This window comes from Patiria miniata, unplaced genomic scaffold, assembly GCF_015706575.1.
Source record: "Patiria miniata isolate m_02_andy unplaced genomic scaffold, ASM1570657v1 HiC_scaffold_11, whole genome shotgun sequence".
NCBI classification, from domain to species: domain Eukaryota; kingdom Metazoa; phylum Echinodermata; class Asteroidea; order Valvatida; family Asterinidae; genus Patiria; species Patiria miniata.
The window spans coordinates 7,049,583-7,071,891 of record NW_024037049.1 but is presented as its reverse complement, the minus strand read 5'-3'; the positions used below and the strand labels follow the sequence as shown (position 1 = coordinate 7,071,891).

General features: G+C 44.3%; 1 protein-coding gene and 1 long non-coding RNA gene across 3 annotated transcripts in view; both read right to left on the bottom strand.

The window, feature by feature from the left end:
• LOC119743400 (sorting nexin-6-like) overlaps positions 1–22,309 on the bottom strand; it is a 53,652-nt gene that overhangs the window by 16,240 nt on the left and 15,103 nt on the right. For both annotated transcript variants that reach the window (XR_005273022.1, XM_038219796.1), the window contains exon 3: positions 12,398–12,496. Coding sequence is in view for 1 of the 2 variants with exons in the window: in XM_038219796.1 (XP_038075724.1) it covers positions 12,398–12,496 (99 nt within the window). In the remaining variant the exon portion in view is untranslated. The remainder of the gene's footprint in view (positions 1–12,397; positions 12,497–22,309) is intronic.
• On the bottom strand, positions 15,634–18,595 carry LOC119743411. The gene is made up of 2 exons (XR_005273024.1): positions 18,404–18,595; positions 15,634–18,159 (listed from the first exon to the last, which is right to left on the bottom strand). It is a non-coding gene; the product is annotated as an uncharacterized LOC119743411 (long non-coding RNA).

Here is a 22,309-nt window from a genome sequence, read left to right as displayed (position 1 = left end):
CGTGCCAAACCACTTTTCACTCGACACTGCTTGGAAACCGCAGTACAGGAAGTCGATGCCAATGCGGGATTTTTTGAATGCCGACTTAATACCCAAAGGATTTTGTAATGGGGACTGACAGTAACACAACATGGCGACTTATAAAAGCCGACTTAAAAAATCAAAAATTCAATGGAAATGCATTACGGACAATCGGGACTTTAGTCCGATGGCCGACTTGAGTGATTTGATGAGTTGTGCGATGTCGGTTTAGGCGGGGTTTACTGTATATTTTTTTAATCCTTTTTATTTAATCTTTATTGTATCCCACTGGGATAATTTCAAATGCTCACATACAATAACAACATCGACCCATTATAAAACAAAGTTACATATATAATTGCACGAACAATAAAAATGAACAATCAAAATGATTAAAATTTCCTTATATAATATCATTTTAACGCTGGAACATAAGATTGTGATGTCCCCTCGTGGACTCACAAATCACCTTTGATTTGGGGGAATCCACTTCTTGGACTCTCTTACCTGTTAAACCTTACATTTGCATAGATTAGCACCGTCTATAGGAGGAGGGCTTGGGAGAGGCTGCCATAGGTACTACTGTTTAAGCACTGCCCGGATTGGTATGTCCCCTCGTGTCCTCACCATAATTGATAGGTAGACATTACCAAAGTATGTGGAAAGGGACTCACCTAGTACAGGTATATGGAGTTCTAGTCTACTAGGTGTTGGAGGCAGTCAACCTGTCCTGACGGTTGGGATGAGATGCCATGGCAGCCGAGAGGGCTACTCGTCCAGTCTGAGATTCTGAACATTGGACGTCCTTCAGGTAGCACGAGACGAAGGTTGATGGCGTTTTTCAAGCAGCTGCCTGTTGGCAGAGGAACGCCTTTCAAAAATGCCGATGATGTCGTTAATGCGCTGGTTTCATGAGCATAGGCAGGTTTCTCTGAACGTGTAGGCCAATCTGGTACAGAAGAGTCGATTGTCCTCACTATCCATCGGGAGATCGTGTCCCGTGATGCCCCTGAATAAGGCTGAGTTGTCGTAATGAACAACTGGGTGGTCTCACCCCTGAGGGGCTTGGTTCGGGAGCAATACCACTTGAGGGCCCGAACCGGACACCAGAGTTTGTCATCTCAGACTGAAGGGATAGTTTTTATCTTCAGAATAAAAATATCAGATGGTTGGAAAGTTGATGACTGATTTTTTGCCGGAACATTTTATGAGGAATCAGTCGTACTCCATTGGTTCCCATCGTACATTACCCTGTTCTATGGTAAGGGCATGCAACTCACTGCGTCTCCTGGCTGTAGCCACTGCTATCAGGAAAACTGTTTTTAATGTCAAGTTTAGCAGAGAGGCACTAGCAAGGGGCTCATATGGTTGCTTTGTCAATGCCGACAGAACTGACCCCGAATCCCAAGAAGGGACTAATCATTGCCGAGGTGGGCGACTTACAAACATGCCCCGATGCAGGTGTTTTAAGAGGATGCTGTTTGAAACTGTCGATCCGTCAGAAAAACCTGTATGAACTGCCACTATTGTGGAACGGTAGCCTCGAACTGTGGAAACGGAGAGGCCTTGCGTAAACCGTTCCATGAGGAAATCACTGATTTGTCCTACGGATGCTGTGGGTGGATCAATAGACTTGTCTCCGCACCATTTATAATAATGTCGTAGTTGGCTGTTATATGATTGTCATGTTGAGGCCCTACGACTTTGGGCAGCAATGGTGGCAGCGTTTGCTGAAAGTCCTGCTGTTCGGAGAGACTGCTCGACAATAGCCAACACATCAGGTGGAGTGTCTCTGGCTCTGGCAGTAGGATTTTGGAGTGGGGTTGAGCAAGAAGATCTACCCTCTGAGGGAGTATTATTGGTGTGTGAATCAGAAGATTGACTATTCTCTGAAACCAAGGCTGATGGGGCCAGAATGGGACGATGAGGAGTATTTTGCAATGTTCCTCAGGACCTTCGGAAGGAGAGAGATCGGTGGAAATGCGTATCCGAACATGTTTGCCCAGCTTATGGAAAGGGCGTCCAATGCCCACGCACGGGGATCGGGACTTCGTGCACAGTATACCTGCAGATGGTTGTTGAGGGCTGACACAAACAGATCTATGTGCGGGCGATCGAGCCTTAGGTAAATGTTCTGGACTACCGTTGGGTGTAGTGTTAATTCTGTCAGGATTATTTTCCCCCTGGAGAGAGCATCTGCCATGAGGTTCAGCTTGCCAGCAATGTGAAGTGCCGTCAACGTTATGTCGTTGTGGTGCACCACATTAGCAGATCCCAGGTGTGTAGACAAAGCTGAGGGGACTGTGTGCCTCCTTGATGGTTTATGTAGGAGACAACGGTGGGGTTGTCGGACTAACACTGCGTGACCCTTTATCATGCGCTGGAAGTGGATCAGCGCTTTCCTGACAGCCAGCAGCTCGAGAACGTTGATATGGAGGATCCTCTCGTCTGGGTTCCAATTCCCCGCAACTGATTCTGTGCCAAGATGCGCCCCCCAGCCGTGGTTGGAAGCATCCGTTATTAAGGTCATTTTCGGTTTGGTTGGAATGAAAGACAGACCTATGTTTAGGTTGGATGGATTCAGCCACCAACGTAGATGTGTTTGAATATCTTGAACGACCGGTACGAGATGAGTTATTGAATGCAGTTTTGGCTGATAGTGGGCAAGGAGATGAAGCTGAATGGGTCGCATACTTAGTCTGCACCACAGAACTGTGTCCACCATACTGGCCATGAGCCCCAGAAGACGTAACCATGCTATGGCGGGGGCTATTTTGGCAGGCAGAAAAAGTGTTACACATTCTATTAGGTTGTGAATTCTTTCCTGTGTAGGCACAGCCACGCCCTGCGGGAGATCCAACTCAGCCCCTAATAAGACCGGCCTTGTGGAAGGTTCCAGATGAGACTTTTTCTGATTTATCAGATAGCCCAACCGGACTGCTAGTTCTGGCATTAGACTGAGCGCCCTTAGAGTCTCGTCTCTGGTTGAGCCAACGATGAGCCAATTGTCGAGGTTAACAAAAATCTGAAAGTTCCGTTTCTGCAGAATTGATGCAACACTTTTTGCTATTCTGGTAAACACCTTTGGGGCCGTGGAAAGGCCGAACGGAAGGCAACTGAACTCGTAATTTTTTCTGTCGTACTGAAACCGAAGGAAGTGAACACGGTCCTTTGAAATTGGAACATGTAGGTATGCATCCTGTAAATCTAGTGAGGATGCCCAAGCTGGTACCGGTAGAGCCTCGAGGACTGTAAGCAGCGTCTCCATCCTGAATCTTTTTGGCCGAATATACCTGTTTAAGGGTTTCAGATTCAGTATGGGACGCTTTGGTGTTAGGAAGAATGATGAGTGAATCCGTGCCTGGTATCTCCCTGTTGAACCAGGTGAATTGCCTGTTTCTGGAGTAGGGTTTGAATTTCGCTTTCCAGTGCAAGGCGTTTTTGCTTGTCTGTTGGAATAGGAGTTGGATGTGGAGTAAAGTCCGATGGGGGTGTGCTTGTGAATTCTAATGCATACCCCTGCCTTATGGTGTCCTGTACCCACTTGTCTTGACAGGAAAGGGCCCAAATCTTTGCGAAATGTCTGAGACGGCCTCCTACTGGCCCTGTGTAGTAGGCCTTAGTAGTTGAATAGTCGTTTACGCCAGGATCCCCGGCGGTAGCCTCCGTAACTTGATTTAGGCCAGGGAGTGTATGAGGGTCGAAAGGTGCGCTCTCGGGAACTGGTGGTGGATGTACTGGATGGATTTGGTTTATCCGGATCCTGTGGACTAGGTTTGGATGTGAAGGCTCGGCCACGCCCACGAAAGGGCTTCAAAGGCTTACGGGGAAACCGCTGGCTACCAGTACTAGCAGGTTGTTTATTCCCCCTAACAGATGTGGTGCTTTCGCTTGTAGGCTTTCGCAATTTATTTTGTCTGTAGTCTCCAAACGTTTGGCCTCTGCCTCCATGGCCTCTTGAAACTTCCCATTGAACAAATCTGTTCCCAAAGGGGGACGTGATTCAAGGCGTGTCCTTGCTCCCTCGGATGGGAGAAAAATGGCATCGAGAACATTGGCCCCACGAGCTGTAGCAGCACACATGGAAACTCGGACAAACTGGTCCATGCAAATACGGAGACAATCGTCCAAGCAATGAAATGCTAGTTCTGTTGTCTCAGGAGATACCGGAGAGTTTGTTTCACAAGAACAGACAAGAAACTCAGACAATAACTGTAGAAAACAAGACACTCACAACCCTGCTCGAGATACTGTGTCAACTTTTGCAAGAGTATCCTCCATTTTATTTCTTTCATGGCTGATAAAAGGAGATTTACGTGATGTACGGCCAGTAGAGTCAGCCGCGATTTTATCTTTGACCGTATCTGACATAGCCGGGACTGAAAGAAATTCCTCAAAATCAGACCACGGTACCCGAAACGGCCGTGTATCCCTCGTCGCAAGAGGGCGCCATTTCTTTACCGCCGCTAGAGTCTTGATTCGATCGGCACAAGATCGATCAATCGCAAAGACCGGGAAATCCTGAGTCCGGGAGTCAGCCAGCCCGTATACGTTTTTTGTAAGATCGGCGGCCACTTTCATCTGGCGTCGGTTCGTCGGCCGGCGATATGTTGAGCACTCTGACCATGTCTTTTATCAATACCCGTAACCTTTGGTCACAGGCGGAAAGAGGTAACGAAATGGCAGACTCGTCATTGGATGAGACAGCCATCGGGAGTTTGTGCATTTCACCCTCCCCGCGGCACTCGGGCTCAGCGGGTTGATCTTTGTGACCCTCAGCTGAAGTCGATTGTGTGCACGGGGACGTGGGCGGTTGTCAGAATCCAAAGATAAATTATCGGAGGGAAAAACTGACATCTGATCACCTGACTTGTGATCCTGTGAAGGGCTAACAGTAACAGGTTCGCTGACCGAAGTTTGCCCATTCGGTTTAGGAACCAACAATGTTATCGTGGCCGATAACATGTGTTTTATGCTGTCGGATCGAGAGCTCCGGCGACGCGAACGTCGGGAGCCCGAAGAATAGCTCGAAACGGACTCTACTGAAGAGGAACTGGAGCTATAATAACGGCGCCGGGGCCTCTTGTGATGGCGATGCTTACCCTTCAAAACCGTATCTCTCCGGCTCCGGTGAGTCCCAGGCGATCTGGTTTCCATCTGGGTCGGATCTGTATCCTGGAAAATATCCGGGTCATCCCGGTCCGGCGTAATATTTCTGGCAATGGAGGCTGAGGGCCCAGAGGACGTCTGCTCGTCCCCGGTTTGGCCCACTTTCTTACCGGACGCTTTGCCAGAAGTCGAGACTAGGGGTCCGGAAGGAGCCACCCCGGTTATCCCTTTCCGGGGCACCGGAGGCTAGAGGCTCGGAAGACATAGCTCCGGACCCGGCGGCGTGGTCCGATTTTTTTGCTTTTCTTTTTACCGGGAGTAGGGGCTAGAGGCCCGACAGGCGTAGCCCTATTCCCTGCGCCCGGTGTACCGGAGGCCAGAGGCCCAGAAAGCGTGTCTCCGGTACATGGGTGGCTTGTTCGGTTGCTGTCTGAAGTACGCATGGGGACTGGAGGCCCGGAAGGCACAGCCCCAGCATGTTGGGTATTTTTACCAGGGGCCAGAGGCCCCGGAAGCGTGTCCCCGGTAAGCGACTTAGGTGTACCCGACTTTTTTTTGGTCAATCGTTTGCGTTGTGATGACCCGGGAGAATTACTCACTGCCGAGTCCACCGATGGCGACCAAGAATTAAGCCAAGCCCAAACTGCGTCCCATTCGTCTTCTCCCCAAGTATGGCATACCTCGCAGGTATTTTCTGGGGTGCATGAACGCCAACGTGGGCATAGATCATGAGCGTCCACACGTGCTCGGGGCTTAATGCGGCACGTGACAAAATTTGGCGGGGTAATGCCGTGCTTAGTCTTGCGTGACTCCGCCATTACAACGAAACTTTCTTTTCCACTTTCTGGATGTCAAGGTTCTAAAGACGGATGATGGTTTGATCACAGATCTCTTTGTTAAACCCACAGATAAACACCAATATCTCCACTCAACCAGCTGTCATCCCCGACACTGCAAAACCAGCATAGCCTACAGTCAGGCCCTCAGACTCCGTCGAATCTGTTCTAATGATTCCGATTTTATCCACCACTCACAGGAACTTAAGAAACACCTTGTCTCTCGGGGTCATAGCTCCCTGGCAGTCCATTGAGCAATCCAGAAAGTCAAGGCTCGCTCCAGGGAGTCAGTACTTTCAAAAAGACCTGTGCAACAACAGAGTTCCAAGGAGAAAGTTCCCTTTGTTGTCACTTTTTACCCCTCACTTCCCCCCATTCGTACAATAACCAGTTCTAACCATCATATTCTTCACACATCAGATCGACTTCAACGTGCTGTACAAGAAGAACCCATAGTTGCCTACAGACGGCCACCCAGTCTCAGGGATCTCATTGTCCGGGCAGAAGTCCCCCCCTTTAATGATAATGTTAACCCCCCTTTGCCACAGGGAACTTTCAGGTGTCCCAACACCTCCAAATGCATCGTCTGTAGACAACACATCAGAGAATCGGACTCCTTCACCAGCCATACCGGTGGTACCACCCATAGGACAAGGGGTCATGTCACCTTCACCACCACTAATCTAATCTATTTAATATCTTGCAAAGTTTGTGGTGTTCAATATATAGGTGAAACGAGAACTACACTCAAGAGATGTTTCTACGGCCACAGATCCACAGTCAACACCCATAAGCTGGATACACCCGTAGGACATCATTTCAATCTTCCTAATCACTCAATTTCTGACATGATTTTACAGGGCATTGAGGCACTAGGAAACCACAGAGAGATTGTTCGTCTGAGTAGAGAGAAATTATGGATAAGATGTCTCCAGACCATTCAACCCCATGGTCTGAACATCCAAGAAGGAAATGACTAATAACTTTTTGTCTTTGCCTTCTCCTTTTCACCACAGATAAGCCCCCCCTCCAGTCTGCCTCATTCACCAATTAACTACCTTTCTCTCCCTCTCCCCATCATTGACTTTGTCCTTTGTGTTCCCCACCTCTTGTTACCCTCCTTTCTGTTCAGCCGCCTGCTTTCTCTGTGTATTTTCCTCTGCATCATCTATTTCCACTTGACTGCTTTTGTTACATCAGTAATGTATACATGTACCTGTTTATAGTCTTGTCATTTAGCCTTCGAGAAAGACTCTGCTAGGGTCGAAACGTCAGGCCACTAACTATTTTTTTGCATTTCAACGAAACGATAGAACTGGTGACTCCCCAGTAACGAAAACGGCCAAAATATAACTAAGGAGTGGTAACCGCAACCGTAGAGGAGGATGGATTCTACTGAGGTCTTGAAGATCTTAAGTTTGGTGGTCTTGGAGATCGAGGATCTCCATACTTTGGTCAGTGAGAACAGAGCAGACCAAGCTTGAGCTTTTCTACACTCGATGTCATGAGCTGTGTTAGTGTAGGAGCCCAGATACTTGAAGTCATCAAATTTATCGAGCTTACTGCCATCCAGTGCAGTCACATCGTCAGAGGTAGATGGGTTGATGACCTTGTACTTAGTCGATGTGATAGGAATAATACTTCCAAAGTCTTGGAATGGACCGGGCACTAAAAGACAAGTTAAAAATCACAGTAAAAATTCTTAAAAGCCGACTCGAACATGATTTAAAAACCTTTGCAGAAATTCCATCTGGCCAAGCGGCCTTGGAAGTATTTAGTTTTAGAAAGTGACGACGCACATCTTGTTCAGAAACAATCAACTCATAAGGATCGGAATGATTTTGTAGTATTTCATGAAGGTTTTTTACTTGAGCATGAAAATCACACTGATCAAAGCGGTCAAAAAATTCATTTAACTGATTTGCATATTCAACTGATGTGTCCGGTAATTGAATATTTATCTTGGATATCCACTCATAAGTCTCACTCCCTCCCAAACATTTTTCATATTACATGTATTCTGTGTCAAAGTCTGTTCAATTTTATCCTTGTATCTAGCTTTCTCTGCTTTGATGACACGCTTTAGTTCCTTTTGAATTTCCTTTAGTTGTATCCTGTCACCCTGTCCAAGATCTGCTTCTTCCTGTTGATCACATCTTTAACTTCCTTTGTGATCCAGGATTTGTTATTTTGGTAGATTTTGACCTCCTTCGTGGAAATAGCATTTTCGGTAAAAAAGTTAACGTAGCAGCTAACTGCGTCTGTAAGATGCAGTTAGCTGCTATACCACCGTTCCCACAGGTAGAGCCTTGCCCTGGAAGAGGAGTCCCTGGGAGAGATCCTCCTCAACGGGGCCGGGGCAGCAACGCCCCCATGCCGAGCCAAGTAGTCAGCCCATTTGTATGTCCGGGAGCAATGTCCACACTCGCTCTTCATGTGTCGCATTTTCGTGCCTGCGTCTGTAAAATCATAGATGCTGAGCTTCTGCAGCCACCTGGCAAGCTGTCTCTGGGGATCTCAAACACCATACATCCATTTCAAGGGTCTGTGGTCAGTGCGAATTTCGAAGCGAGTCCCATAGAGGTAGTGATGGTACTTCTTCACAAAGTACACTATGGCAAGGATTTCCCTTCTAGTAACACAGTAGTTCCTCACCTGCTTAGTAAAGGCCCTGTTTCCATAGGCAAGGACATGCTCTCCATCCTCCTGTACCTGTGACAACACAGCACCAAAAGCAAACCCACTGGCATCGGTGTTGAGGATGAACTCCCCGACACCGATAGGCAAGTATGGGGGAAGACAGGAGACGGTGATTGAGTGCTTCAAAAGCTCCCTGACATTCCGTTGTCCACTTGAATTGTCTACCTTTCTTGGTGACTTGGTGAAGCCCTCAATAAACCACCGGTAATATGACACCAAGCCAAGAAAGCTTCGAACATCAGCAACAGTAGCTGGTTGAGGCCAGTCCCGCACAGGACGAACCTTTTTGGGCCTTTTCGGGGTCAGTAGCAACCCCCGCAGATGACACCACATGACCGAGGAATTCCTCCTCTCACTGAAGAAGACTGCACTTTTTGGGCTTCAACTTCAAGTTGGCTGCATGAAGCCTCTGCAAGACCAGGCAAAGTCTCTGCATGTGTTCGTCAAACAACCTTCCAAACACAATGACGTAATCGAGGTACAACACAGCCACTTGCCACTGCAATCCCGCAAGGACCTGCTCCATCAAGCGCTCAAAAGTGGAGGGCGCATTGTATAGGCCGAATGGCATGGTCACAAACTGGTACAGTCCGCCTGGCCCTGTGCTGAATGTGGTCTTTGGCTGGTCTTCTCCGGCCACCTCCACCTGCTAGTACCCAGAGGCAAGGTCCAAGGTTGAGAAGAATTGGGACCCTGTAAGTGAATCAAGGTTGTCCTCTATACGCAGAAGTGGATGCGCATCCTTCATCATAACCTCGTTCAGCCTTCGGTAGTCAATGCAAACTCGGACAGACCCATCTTTCTTTCTCAACAGTCAGATCGGTGAACTCCATGACTCTCCAATGGCTCAATGACACCCTGCGAGATCATTTTTGCTATCTCCATGTCCGCAACCTCCCGTTGGGTTAAGGGGGCCCTGCTTGGTCTCTGACGAATTGGTGGGGCTGCCCTGGTCTGGATGTGATGCTGGTCAGACTAGTTCGGCCAATGTCTCCATCCCCGGTAGAAAACACATCACTGAACCTTCTCAGTAATGCTGCAAGTCCAGTTCTCTCAGTAGCCGTAAACCCTTCACAACTACGTTCAAACAATGTGGAAAGATGTGCTGACAGTTTTGTCTACCTTGGAAGTACAATTACTGCAGATGGCAACACTGACGTGGAGATACAACGCTGTCTTTGGTCGCAGGGAGGCATCCTGCAATCAACTAAGTGTAAAGCCTACCATGCAGTTGTTCTTGCCAACCTTCTTTATGCTGATGAAACCCTCACTCTTTACCAGCATCACATTTGGAAACTCAATCAGGTTCAAATCCCTCATCTTCACTTCATTCCAGGCATCTGCTGGCATGACAGAATACCCAACACTGTGATTCTTCAGCATGCAGACCTGCCTTGTGTTACCAAATTACTTGAGATGCAACAGCTCAGATGGTCTGCCATCTTGTGACAATGGATGATTGCAGACTCCAAATAGCTGTGTCATAATGATGCTTTTACAAGATAATCTTTTGGTAAAGTATTTATTACTGGTTTTTAAGGTGGACTGGGTTTTGCACTTTTTGCATAATTTTAAACTTATCTACTGGTTTTCTTTGGGGAATGGGTTTTTCCAATACAGTTTTATTCTCTAAATTGAGAATTTTTTTATGACGTGCAATTGTAATGTTTTGATGTTGTAATTGTGCAATTTCTGTGTCCTAAGGTAGTGTGTTTTAAATATACCTTATATTTGAATAACAGACACACTATTATTCCTTGACTAAGTAATGCAGGCATTGATTCTTTTGTTTTGAAAGCACATAGTGCACATGCAACCTCATCATCAGCAGCAAATAGCCTTGGTATTCACCTTCAGACCATGCTTGCTCAGTTATACAATAAGCCAACATAAAAGGTGCTGCCATTTGTTGTTGGATTTGTAAGCCATTTACACTTATTGAAGTGCATGCAAAATACAACACCCCCACCCTCAGCATCCCCTCCCCAAAACAAAAAGGGGAACAAATGTGCTACATCTTCACTGCCCTACGTTGATATTTTAACATAGTGTGACACAAACTTTGAATTTGTGATCTGCCATGGCATAATGAGGAATAACTCCCATCCTTGACTTTTATATAACATGTAAAAGAGCAACTCTGTAGCTTTCTATTGATACCAAATATATTCCTGTAGGTCAATTAACTCGAAAGATTTGCCGCAAGAAAGTCAGCAGTGTTTCGCAAAACTTCCGCAACCTCATTTCAAGAAAAATGGCTTTCAAAAAGTTATGCGTTGCATGTTGTACATTGCAAGCTTATGTGTGACTTGTCGTACATGCGCATATGGGACGGTTTTGAACATTTAACACTTCCTGAGTGCGTGCGCCACAGGCATGCCCTCACAGATAGGATCAGTGGTAGGATGGCTTTCTATAGGTGCTAGTCACCTGTTCCATCTTGCCACTCACTGGCTTTATCTGTATTCTGGCATAAACTCTTCTCTAACAATCTATTGAAATTGTAAATTCTCTATATTTTTTAATCTGTGATTTTGTATATCTTGTAAATATTTTTTATATCAGCCAGAAGCATCACCCAGATTGACGATAAAATTTGCCACAGAACGCATCTATAACATGGTGACCATTGGCTGACCATTGTGCATCGATTCTGCAACCACGGCAATGCTTGTGCCTCCCTTCTTTCTCATTTGAGCCACATTTGAGCAACCAACCTCCTCAGCAACCTTTGTGCGACTGTTTTGAACGTTTACGGCGAAAAATTTACGGCGACCATGGCGATGTCTGAACATCCTGTGTACCACCTTTGAACGACCTAGGCAACCATTTGGCCTCCTCTGAGCCTCCAACTGCGACCTGGCCAGTTTTATGGTCAAGGGAGGCCCAAAGTTCGCAGCCCGGTGTAATGGGGGTCTTAGTTTTGTAAACTGTTGCAATGATGCGTTGGGGCATTTGCTCCAAGAATTAATGCGAGTGCGGATCACAAATCTTACAGCCTGGGGTCTGAGGCCCGCTGAAGGGCCCTGGGAAATTTTAGATTCTAGATGCTCTGTTGTGCATCAGGGGGGGGTGCAAAGGGGGATGCCCCCCCCCCCCCCCCCCCCCCCCCCCCCCCCCCCCCCCCCCCCCCCGCCGGAAAAACCAAAAAAAAAAAAAAAGCTAAAGAGGCGTGAAGTCATATTGGTGTAAATTTAATGGGTTGGGGGGGGGGAATGTCTCTGCCCCCCTCTAAAACTGATAAATCAAGAATATGTTGAGAAATACAGGAATTTTTGGGAAAAATATGTTTTGCCCCCCTCTAGAAAAATCTTGGCGACGCCCATGCGTACTGAGCTGTTAGTTTGGTGTGTCCACACGTAACAATATGTACAAAGTACATGTGCACGAAAACTGTAGAAACACCAATGCACGGCTAAGCACTGTGCAGCCTGGACCTTTGTCCTCGAACAACCCAAGATGAGTGAAGTAGACTACTAGTCTTCATATGTCAGAACAAAATATTTTAAAGTGAGTAAAAGGAATCCACAGAAATAACAGAAATGAGGCAAGCACAATTACCCCGTCCTATGGAGTCTATGGAGCCTGCCCAAAACAATCTGAAAGACTTCTTTCACAGCAAAATTAGAGCTGTTGAGCTTTACTTCACTGCAAAATGAAATAATTAAAGCTGGTTAGCCCTTCTCATTTTTATCAAATATTTTAAGTTGGATATTTAAACATATTTTTACCTTTGCATGCTTCAACTCAAGTTCAGCTAGCTCAACCAGATGCTTTCTATATGCAGTCACTCTTCTTGTCTTAAAATCAGACAGTTCAGCTTTAGCAACCTGTAAATGTAATAATACAGAGATTTATTGGGATATTTGCCACATTTTTGTTGACAGTCACTTTTAATACACACATGATTTGAGAGTTCCTTTTAAGGCATACTACCTGTAATTGGCAGCTTAGAAATCTTATTCAAGTTTCGTCGGGTACATATGCAAATCCTTGTCAGCAGCCCATTTAATTCCCTATTGGCACATACAAATTTCAACCGGTGGACGTGCATTGTGTTTTATGTGCAATTTCTGACTCGCGAACAGTTTAAAAGAACATAATGTCCTGCAGTGCGTCCAATTGGGCTTTTTAAACGCCCATGGTTGGCACCGTGCTTCAGAACGACAGACTTTATATGTACATATTATACATAGGACCTACATGTATGCCTACATGCTGTACAGCGTCAGTTGTTAAAATAAAAAAAAATCTGAGAGAGACCCTTAAATTTGGTTATGATGATTAAACGCAGTTTAATTGGGTTTTTGGATGCGCGGACACCTCGAGAAATTTTGAGAAGATCCCTGATGTGATTGTTTATGATTACATCACATGCTGAACACGTGAATGGATGGTGGTCATTGGTGGGAAGTTTTACCAGTACAGTTTTAACTTAGCGGCGTGTCATTCTCGATTCCACCACTGACCAAAGAAAAACAATTTTTGCCGAAGACGATAGGCATAGGTAGGCCAAGCCTGTACCAGGCGCGGTTCTACGGTGGGGGGGGGGGGGGGGGGGGGGCTAGGGGGGCTGTAGCCCCCCAATAATTTTGTCTAGCCCCCCCCCAAAATAAATTCCTAAAAAAAAAAATTGCATTAGCCAAAAGAAGGATTGTGATGTACATGCGAACGGTCTCCCCCTAAAGAAGAAATAGTCGTGACAATGGTGCATTAGTTAATATAGTGTGAATGATTTTAGGATTTTATTGGCGCTCCCCATTGAAAATATGGCATGAGCCCCCCCCCCCCCTCCCCCCCAACCTATTGATTTTCGGAGGCCTAAGTGTCTGGAAAAAATCCAACGTGCTAGCCCCCCAAAAAATTGGTTCTAGAACCGCGCCTGGCCTGTACAGAGCCACAAGCAAAATACTTGACTGGAATTGCTAGGCGTAGCCTACTCCGAATCACATTTGGCATATCTGTAGTTGGTCTTGTACTTGGGTAGTACATCATGGTCATCAGCTAGGCCTACGTTTCTGCACTCCATTCACAAATGTTTGACCAATGAGACTCCTGGGCAAGTCGCTTGGTTTGACTATATCATGGTGAGAGAGTGCGATTCCACATTGATGTAATCATGTTTTTCCCAGCAAGCAGTTACTTCAGGGTTCGATTTTAACTTTTTTGTTCACTAGCCAGCCGGGCTACTGAATCAGACTCTTAACTAGCCCGCGGGCATTTTGACAAGCCACATGTTTTTGTTCTTTTATAGAATGTCTCATAAACAACAATGTGCATACATGTAAAAACGTGTATAGAGCCTGAAAGTTGACCCGTGGTGGCGCGCTTCAAGGCCCCTCCAAAAAAGGAACGTTTTTGAAATTAGTTTCGGTATATTGATTTCTTAAAAAAATCCCCCTCAGAAGTTTATGGAAACTGAAAAATTGCATGACGTGAAAGACTGTTGGACCTCTCACTTTTTGAAAACTTCCATGTGGACTCTTGGAACTTGATAACTCGTTTTTACCCATTTCCAACTGATTTCTCATCTATTCTGAGGCAATTTTGTCAGTTTTTTTAATAAACAGGTCTTATCATTTAACCTTTTAAAAGAGTTGATAAAATTATACAGAAATTGATACAGGTTTACTTTCTGAATTTAATAATTTATTTCTTCCTATCCTTTCATCTTTGCCGTATCCCAATCATTTTTTTGACTCGCCAGTTGGGCTACGTAAGGACTAGTTTGCCTAGCCCGCTGCTGTTTTGACTAGCATTTGGCTAGCGGGCTACAGCTAATTTCAAATCCTGAGTTACTTACTTGTTCAGCATTCTTTTATGTTTATTTATTTATTTGAGGCCTACAGTGAGGCTCATTTTCAGTTGTTGTTTTTTTGATACGCAAAACTCCTTACCATTTTACAACCCTTTGTGGCTTTGTGCTTCATTGAAGCTTTTACGCACACTTTTTGACTGATTTGGGTCAGTCTTTTACTCGATGGTGAGCTTTTTGGGGCATTTTTTTTTTCCATCAGGTGTCCTGGTGGCTGTCATGGCTTGTAACATCTTGCCATACAGTACTGCATTTGTTGTTACTTTATATTGTGCCCCTTATAATGTTTGTGCTCTTTGTGAACATTTGTTTGTGCTCTTTTGAGCATTTCGCTCTTATTATGAGCTTTCAGTGTGCGTTTCTGTTTTGGTCATTGGTTGTTTTATTTGAATATTATTCTCAGACTGATATAAAACACACAACACACAATCATTTTTGTTTGTATGTAATTTGCCACAGCTATTTATTTAACACAACATTGCCAGATAACACATGCATGTGTGGATATTTTAAAGTAATTTTCATCGGAAAATAGCCCAGGAGTTTTTTTGTTCTCTTGCCAGTTTATGCATACAGTTGTGCTTTTTATAGATTTCTTTGACAGCATCAATAAGGCTGCGACTCTGAGCAACATTTCTTAGGACATGCTTGTGACAGATCACTGCCTTTAAGCTTGTGTTTTACATCCAAAAATGTCACCTCGTGACCTTGGCCATGGAGTCATTAACATGGATATCGTGTCTGTGGATATCACCGGCCGGGGTTTTGTGTACACTTTTCTGTGTTTGTAATGAAAGGAAGAATTGTAAAACTTGACAACACAGCACGCCTGTGTTATGAAATTCCTCATTTTAGTTTCAATGAAGCCCATTTGAGGCTTCATGACAAAAATAAATGGTTCATAGCAAAGAGCGAATTGGATTTCAATTTGCTTGAATTGCTTCCGCATATTATTATTATTTTTTTCATCAGTGAGCGAAAGTTCAATGCTATAATTTGCACACAGATCCAGCTGAATTTATTTTATTACCATAGAGACGGGCTTTGTCCCTTTATCACAATAGTCTTTGTGCTTGTTACTGAGGTCCCAATTCAACATATGACGTAAGTGATTGTAGTGAAAGCAATAGTAGTAGCACTGGCATCAACAAGTGACATTCTAAATCGCATCCAAGACTGCGTTTTTAATCCAATTCCTTTAGACAAAGAAGACTCTGGTGATCCATTATATAATTCACCTGGTACTAAATACTTTACTGAACAACAAGCAAAAGCTATGACTCAACAGCTATCATGTGACGAACCTTTCTCGATGTTTCATGCAAATATCAGGAATATTGGTAAAAATTTTAACGATCTTACCCTCACTTTGGAGGAAATTGCTCACAAATTTCATATTATAGGGTTAACCGATACGTGGCTAAAAAATGAACCAGATTCTTTGTTATATCTTCCTGGCTACAAAATTGAGTTTTTAATAATCGAAGGGGGGGGGGTGGTATTATGTTATATATCAGGGACTCAGTATCATTTAGTTTACGTCATGACCTAGTTATCCAATCCAATTATTATGAATCACTTTTTATTGAAATCCAAACGAAAAATACAAACAATATCATAGTTGGTTTAATTTACAGGCCGCCCGGTATGAATCTTGCCTCATTTATGGAAGAAGTGTCCGTAATTCTTGGAAAAATTGCATCTGAAACTAAAACTTGCTATTTGCTTGGTGATTACAATATAAACTTACTAAATTATGAAACTCACACCCAAAGCAACAATTTCTTAAATGCATTGTATAGCCATGCTTTTCGGCCAACAATCGACAAACCTACCAGAATAACGTGAATATAGCTACCTTGTTAGACAATATTTTCACAAATGGTATTGAACCTCATTTAACTGGAATCCTATTATCTGGGTTAAGTGATCACCTACCTATTTTTATATTTGGACCAAATCTGACAACTAAAGAAAAACAAGTATTTTACTGGAAAAGAAACACTTTTGCATCAAATATGGCTAGTCTTAAGAATGAATTAAACGATGTTGATTAGAACTGCTGGAAGATAACATTGATGGGCGTTACACCAGATTTATACAGAAACTAAATTACCTTTACGATAAATACCTTATAAGAGATTTAAATCCCGTAAAAACATCATTGTTAATCCATGGATGACAACGGGGCTGCTAAAATCTATTAGACGAAAACACATATTATATAAAAAATATCTTAGTAATCCCACGGACTCAAATAAGTGTAAATATGTAAGATATAAAAATAATCTAACTAACATCATTAGAGTAGCCAAGACAAAATACTACACCATGATGTTTAACAAAGAAAAAAATAACTTAACTAATACTTGGAAACTTATTAACAATATTCTCAAGAAAATTCAAAAAACACCCGGCCTCCTGCTTCATTCAAGATAAACAACTCAGATATTGTAGACCCTGAAACAATTGCTGATCAGTTTAATAATTTCTTTATAAATGTAGGCCCTGAATTAGCTCAGAAAATCCCTCGATCAACTTTAGACCCACTAGATTTTTAAGTGATGTTTTACCTAATTCCTTGTTTCTGACCCCAATAACAACTGAAGAACTTTGTAATTGTATAAATAAACTTCCTAGCAAAAAAAGCAGAGGACATAATGAGATCGATCATCACATTATTAAAGATATAGCACCGTACATACTAAATCCTTTGACAATTTTTAACCGTTCCTTCGAATCAGGAAAAGTACCTACTGATTTGAAAATAGCTAAAGTTATTCCCATATACAAAAATGGCGATCCATCCCTTATTAGTAACTACAGTCCTATTTTTATTTTACCCTACTTTACAAAAATATTAGAAAGACTTGTAGCAAATCGAATGTATAACTTTATGGATAAATATAATATTTTATCAGCGACTCAGTATGGTTTTAGGGCCAACTATTCAACTCATCTGGCACTGATTGACCTCATTGAAAAAAACTAAGTTCCTCACTTGACAACTCTCTTCACACAGTCGGTCTATTTTTGGACCTCTTAAAAGCCTTTGACACAAGAGACCATAATATTTTGATTAGTAAACTAAATAAATATGGAATTAGAGGAATTGCTTGGGATTGGTTAAAAACTATTTAAGTGACAGGAAACAGTATGTGGTATGGCAGAATACCAAATCTACTTTTGCACCAGTCAGTTGTGTAGTTCCTCAAGGTTCAATACTTGGCCCTATACTTTTTCTGGCTTACATAAATGACATTTGTAACTCTTCCAAAATGCTCTCCTTTATTTTATTTGCAGATGACACTGATGTTATTTAAAGCAGTAATAACTTACTTAAGGCAGTTGACACTGTTAATCGACAACTATGCAAAATCACTGATTGGTTTAAATGTAATAAACTATCTGTTAATTAAAAGAAATCCACAATGTATGTTGTTCTCCAATGGTAAGGTCGACAGGATTATCAGTGTTTACTTAAATGACACACAAATAGAACAAGTCGAAACATGTAAATTTCTAGGTGTAATTATTGATAGTAAACTTTCTTGGAAGCAACACTGCCAAAAAGTCCTAATGTCATTTTCTCGGAACCAGGGTATCTTAAGAAAACTAAAACACGAATTACCTTCAGATATCTTATTTTCAATTTATAATACGTTGTCCCTGCCTCACCTTCAATTAGACCCGTGAACGTGGCTTGTAAACTACGCCACCCTCTTGTACATGTTCGAACCAAGCGTAAATCGTCCTTCCGTGACAAAGACTGAACATTGCCTTACCGTGTGATAAGTATTAACACATCAAGCTTTCTTGAACATGTTGAAATTCGAAATTATGTATGGCGGATCGATTTCGCTAGGTTCGAAAATACACAACAGCGTGGCATTGTACAGAACGCCACGTTCACGAGTCTAACCTTCAATATGGTATTTTAGCATGGGGTAACACCTACCCAACCTTTATCAATAAATTGTATATTATGCAAAACAAAACATTTAGGATAATCAATAACAGAGATGAAACTAGCAAGTAGCATATGGCAAATAAATCGAAAAATAGGCTGAACAAAATACGTGTCCGAAATCTGGGCCGCGCTGCAGTTACACACATATACATGCATGTACAATACACTAAACGCCCAATTTCCGGACACCAACTCCTGCTTTATTTTCGATTCAAACCAAATTTTACGATGAAAAAAAAAATGGTCAGTGTTTTCATGCCTGAATTACGGTTAGAGTAATGGAGTCATCAATAAAGAAGTTCACTTCTTACTTGAGAAAGTCGAGGGAAAAGTCCGAAAGACAAGGGCACCATTCATGGTGCCTCAATCTTGTCTATGTCATTCTACCACACAACTCCACTACTCCACTAGCATTCATATGTGGGGAAAAATCAGGCATTAATATCGTCTTTCTCTTCCAACAAATGCCATTGAAATGTTTCGCTAATGCTCTCTTCGCTATTCTCGAGATATTCATCACGATTTTTAAAGCATTGCATTTTGTACAAATTAATCTGAAACCTACGGAGCCCCTAAAGGGACATCCAAAATTATTTTTTTATCTCATGCGCACGACATATATCTCGTGCGCACGACATATATCTCGTGCACAAAAGATAATTATCTCGTGCGCACGAGATAATTATAAGTATTAACGGAGCTTGCTGCACGTGCAGCGAACGAGTTTGTGTCAGGCACTTTACGCTATACATTTCAAGTCATATCAGTTACAGGACGGGGATGGTTTTTTAGGGGGCCGCCACCGGTGATTAATTTTGTCAAGTTTTGCCTTTTTCTGAGAGAGACGTGTTTTATGCAAAAAAGAACGGTACGTGCTGGCAAAAATCAGGGAATTGGTGGACAATAACAAGAAAATTGCCAACGGGAATGAAAATTGATTTAAAGGGGAAGGAAATGAGGATTTGTTATCAGCATCAGCAGTTTGAATGGATGCGAGTCAGACGGTCTTACTCTTCCTCCCATTTTAAACGATTGAAGTCTTATTATGAAGAATGAGTGGGCAGTAGCGAAGGATGGTCGACCTAAGGGTGGGAATAAAGTTAAAGCCCCTGCCCAGAGCAATCAGTTTAATGATTGAAAGCTTTTTAGCCTTCAGCAGTGATTTTCTTTGCCTCATTTTTACCCTTTTTTGCAAATTACGGTACTGGTCAGATCTTTCTAAGGCTTCTTTTGGTTGGCTTTTGTTGATTCTCCTCGCCATGCCCAAGCAGACTCCAATGGGTGTGTTTATAGTGGAGCTGCTTAGGTCCATTTTTTGGCCCAATTCATGCACTTTGTTTTAAAAGCATGGAATTTGGCATGTGGGGTCAAAATGGGTTAGAAATCATTTTAAGGGTGCAACCTTGTATTAAAATTACCATAGACACCAGTGCTAAATGCCCATACTTCAAAATTCTTTTAAAAATACTCAGAACTCTCACATGTATATAAGCTGCACAGAAAAATAATGATAAACATGTCATCTTTCATTTCTGTTTATTTTTTGGTGGGTTGACCATTGACTTTTCGAGATATTCTCACCCAAAGAAGATGTCCCCTATTTTCCCCAAAGCATTCTGAGCATTTTGGATGCAATTGGGCTCGAAAGTGGCGCTATTTTGCCATGTTGTGGAGGGATCGTTTTTCAAGATGGCTACTTTTCCGCTTTGGGGAAAATAGGGGACGTCTTCTTTGGGTGAGAATATCTCGAAAAGTCAATGGTCAACTCAGCTCCGTTTCAGAGATAGACAGCCGTTGTAATCGGTCTGGTTCCTCGTCGTCATCGGATGACTCAGCCGATTGTGAGGGCCGAGTTGACTCCGGTGAACGAACGCCGTCTGGAGGGGCGAGTTGTACCGAACCACGCGCTAGTGGCTGGACAACTTCCTCAGAGTCAAACGGCATGGATGGATGAATGCTCAATACAGGCGGGGATCCCAGCGTACGCGGTAGGTCCCGTGGCCTCTGATCCACCCAACCGTGGCTCACGGCCGATGCATGCGAGACACTCGATGCAGGCTGGGCCTCCGGTGCACGGTCAACCATGTGTGGTATATCCCGTTGTGCCTGGGCCACCCAACCGTGGCCAACCAACGACGACTGTGAAGCCCTCACCGCAGGCGGGGACGGTGACTGAAGACTGCAATGCGGGCCCAACGACCGCTGGTTGTGGGCCGTAGTCCACCGCTGCAGGGGGCCCCCCAATAGGGCCCGCCCGGCGGCCTGCCGACATAGCCGATAGCGTATCGGAAATCGACTGGAAAGCCTGCAGGAAATCTGCTCTAGAAACCGCGTCTTCCCCCCCCCCCGGGAGCGTTTGCCCCAGCGGGACCGGTCAGAAGAGTCGTCAGAACCCGAAGAAGAATGGCGCGATCAACGTGCAGCCTTCTTCTTCTTATTCTTCTATTTAGAAGAACGGCCCCGAGGTGTGTCCGAGGAAAAATCGGAGGATACCTGGAACACCGGGACCCCCGAACAACGGAAAAAATCCAAAGATGAGAGTAGTCCCTCTGAGCGAGCTAGCACGGGGGCCGTCGGCCCTGGATCCCCCCCGGCGACCGGCTCCGTATCGCTCATAATGCACCCGGACGACAGCGCCTCAGGCCCCGTGGGCTGAGCGAGCGCTGAACGGACCGGTATCCCGTGCAATAGCCCATCCCGACAGCCAGTGGTGTTCGGCACTGTGTCGGGAGGACACGGGTGACTAGCGCCCACCGAAGTGTGACGGCTAGTCCCCTCGGGCTGCCCCGTGATCGGGGGAGGGCCAGGTGCCACAGCGGCGCTCGTTGCCGAGCCACGCTTGCCCTGACGGCCCTTCTTAGGCTTTGCTCCGGCACAGGAGATATGTTTTGGAGGAACCTTGCCGAAGTGTGCCTTTAGTTTGAGTGTTCTGCCTGAGTTGACCGGAGAAGGTGACCGAGGTCCCCTTAACTGATCGGCGGAACTGCCAACTCCCCCAGCCGACTGTGGCTGAGGGTGCCGGACGAGAGACTGCTGCCGCGGTAACGATGTAGCGTTAACGGCAGAGTCCCCCAAGAACTCGGTCCATCCCGTGGGAGAGGAATTCTCTACAAACTAATGATTACTAACTCTTTTATTAAATACTTCTCTTAAACGCAAAAAAAGGGTAGTAAATGACGAGGCAAACAGCGAGCTATTTCACACACGTCCTACCCGACCTGCCGCTAAGAGAAAAGAGGACGCTCACGAGGCACGCATGCCGCGGGGTATTATGGGTAGGGCGCCAGAGGGCGCTATTGTATATAACTCTTAGCGGAAAATACCTGCCGGTAGGGGGAATATGCATAAGTAGTATTGCTCTACAGGTAAGTAGAGTGAAGTAGACATAAATTTTTCTTCTAACTTTGTAACGGGTAGATAAACTCGTGATTTATGAACGGGAGTGTTTAGAACTTGATGAAATTGCTGTTTCTGTGAAATTTCAGTTAAAACGTTTGCTCTAGCTAGGCGCTACAGGCAAAAAATCAAAGGGCGCCACGTTAGGGGCCGTACCACGTTAGGATACATCAACAATATTGACACCAACTCACGATCGTTACTGCACATCATCATCATCGTCGGTTTTGAGGCCGTTGTCCAGTCTACTCTGGGTTGGCACAGTACATGCACAATACACACATAACGCAATATGAACATGAGGGACAGGTGCACACACCATTGAAAAACAGGGGTACATGTATATGTAGACTTGTATAGGAGTCTAATTGACATTGACAAATCAGCATCGCGTTTTGCGAAGGCTGTGCGCGAATTAGCATGTTATAGAGTGGGGTCCTGAGATCACTTGGTGAGTTCGCA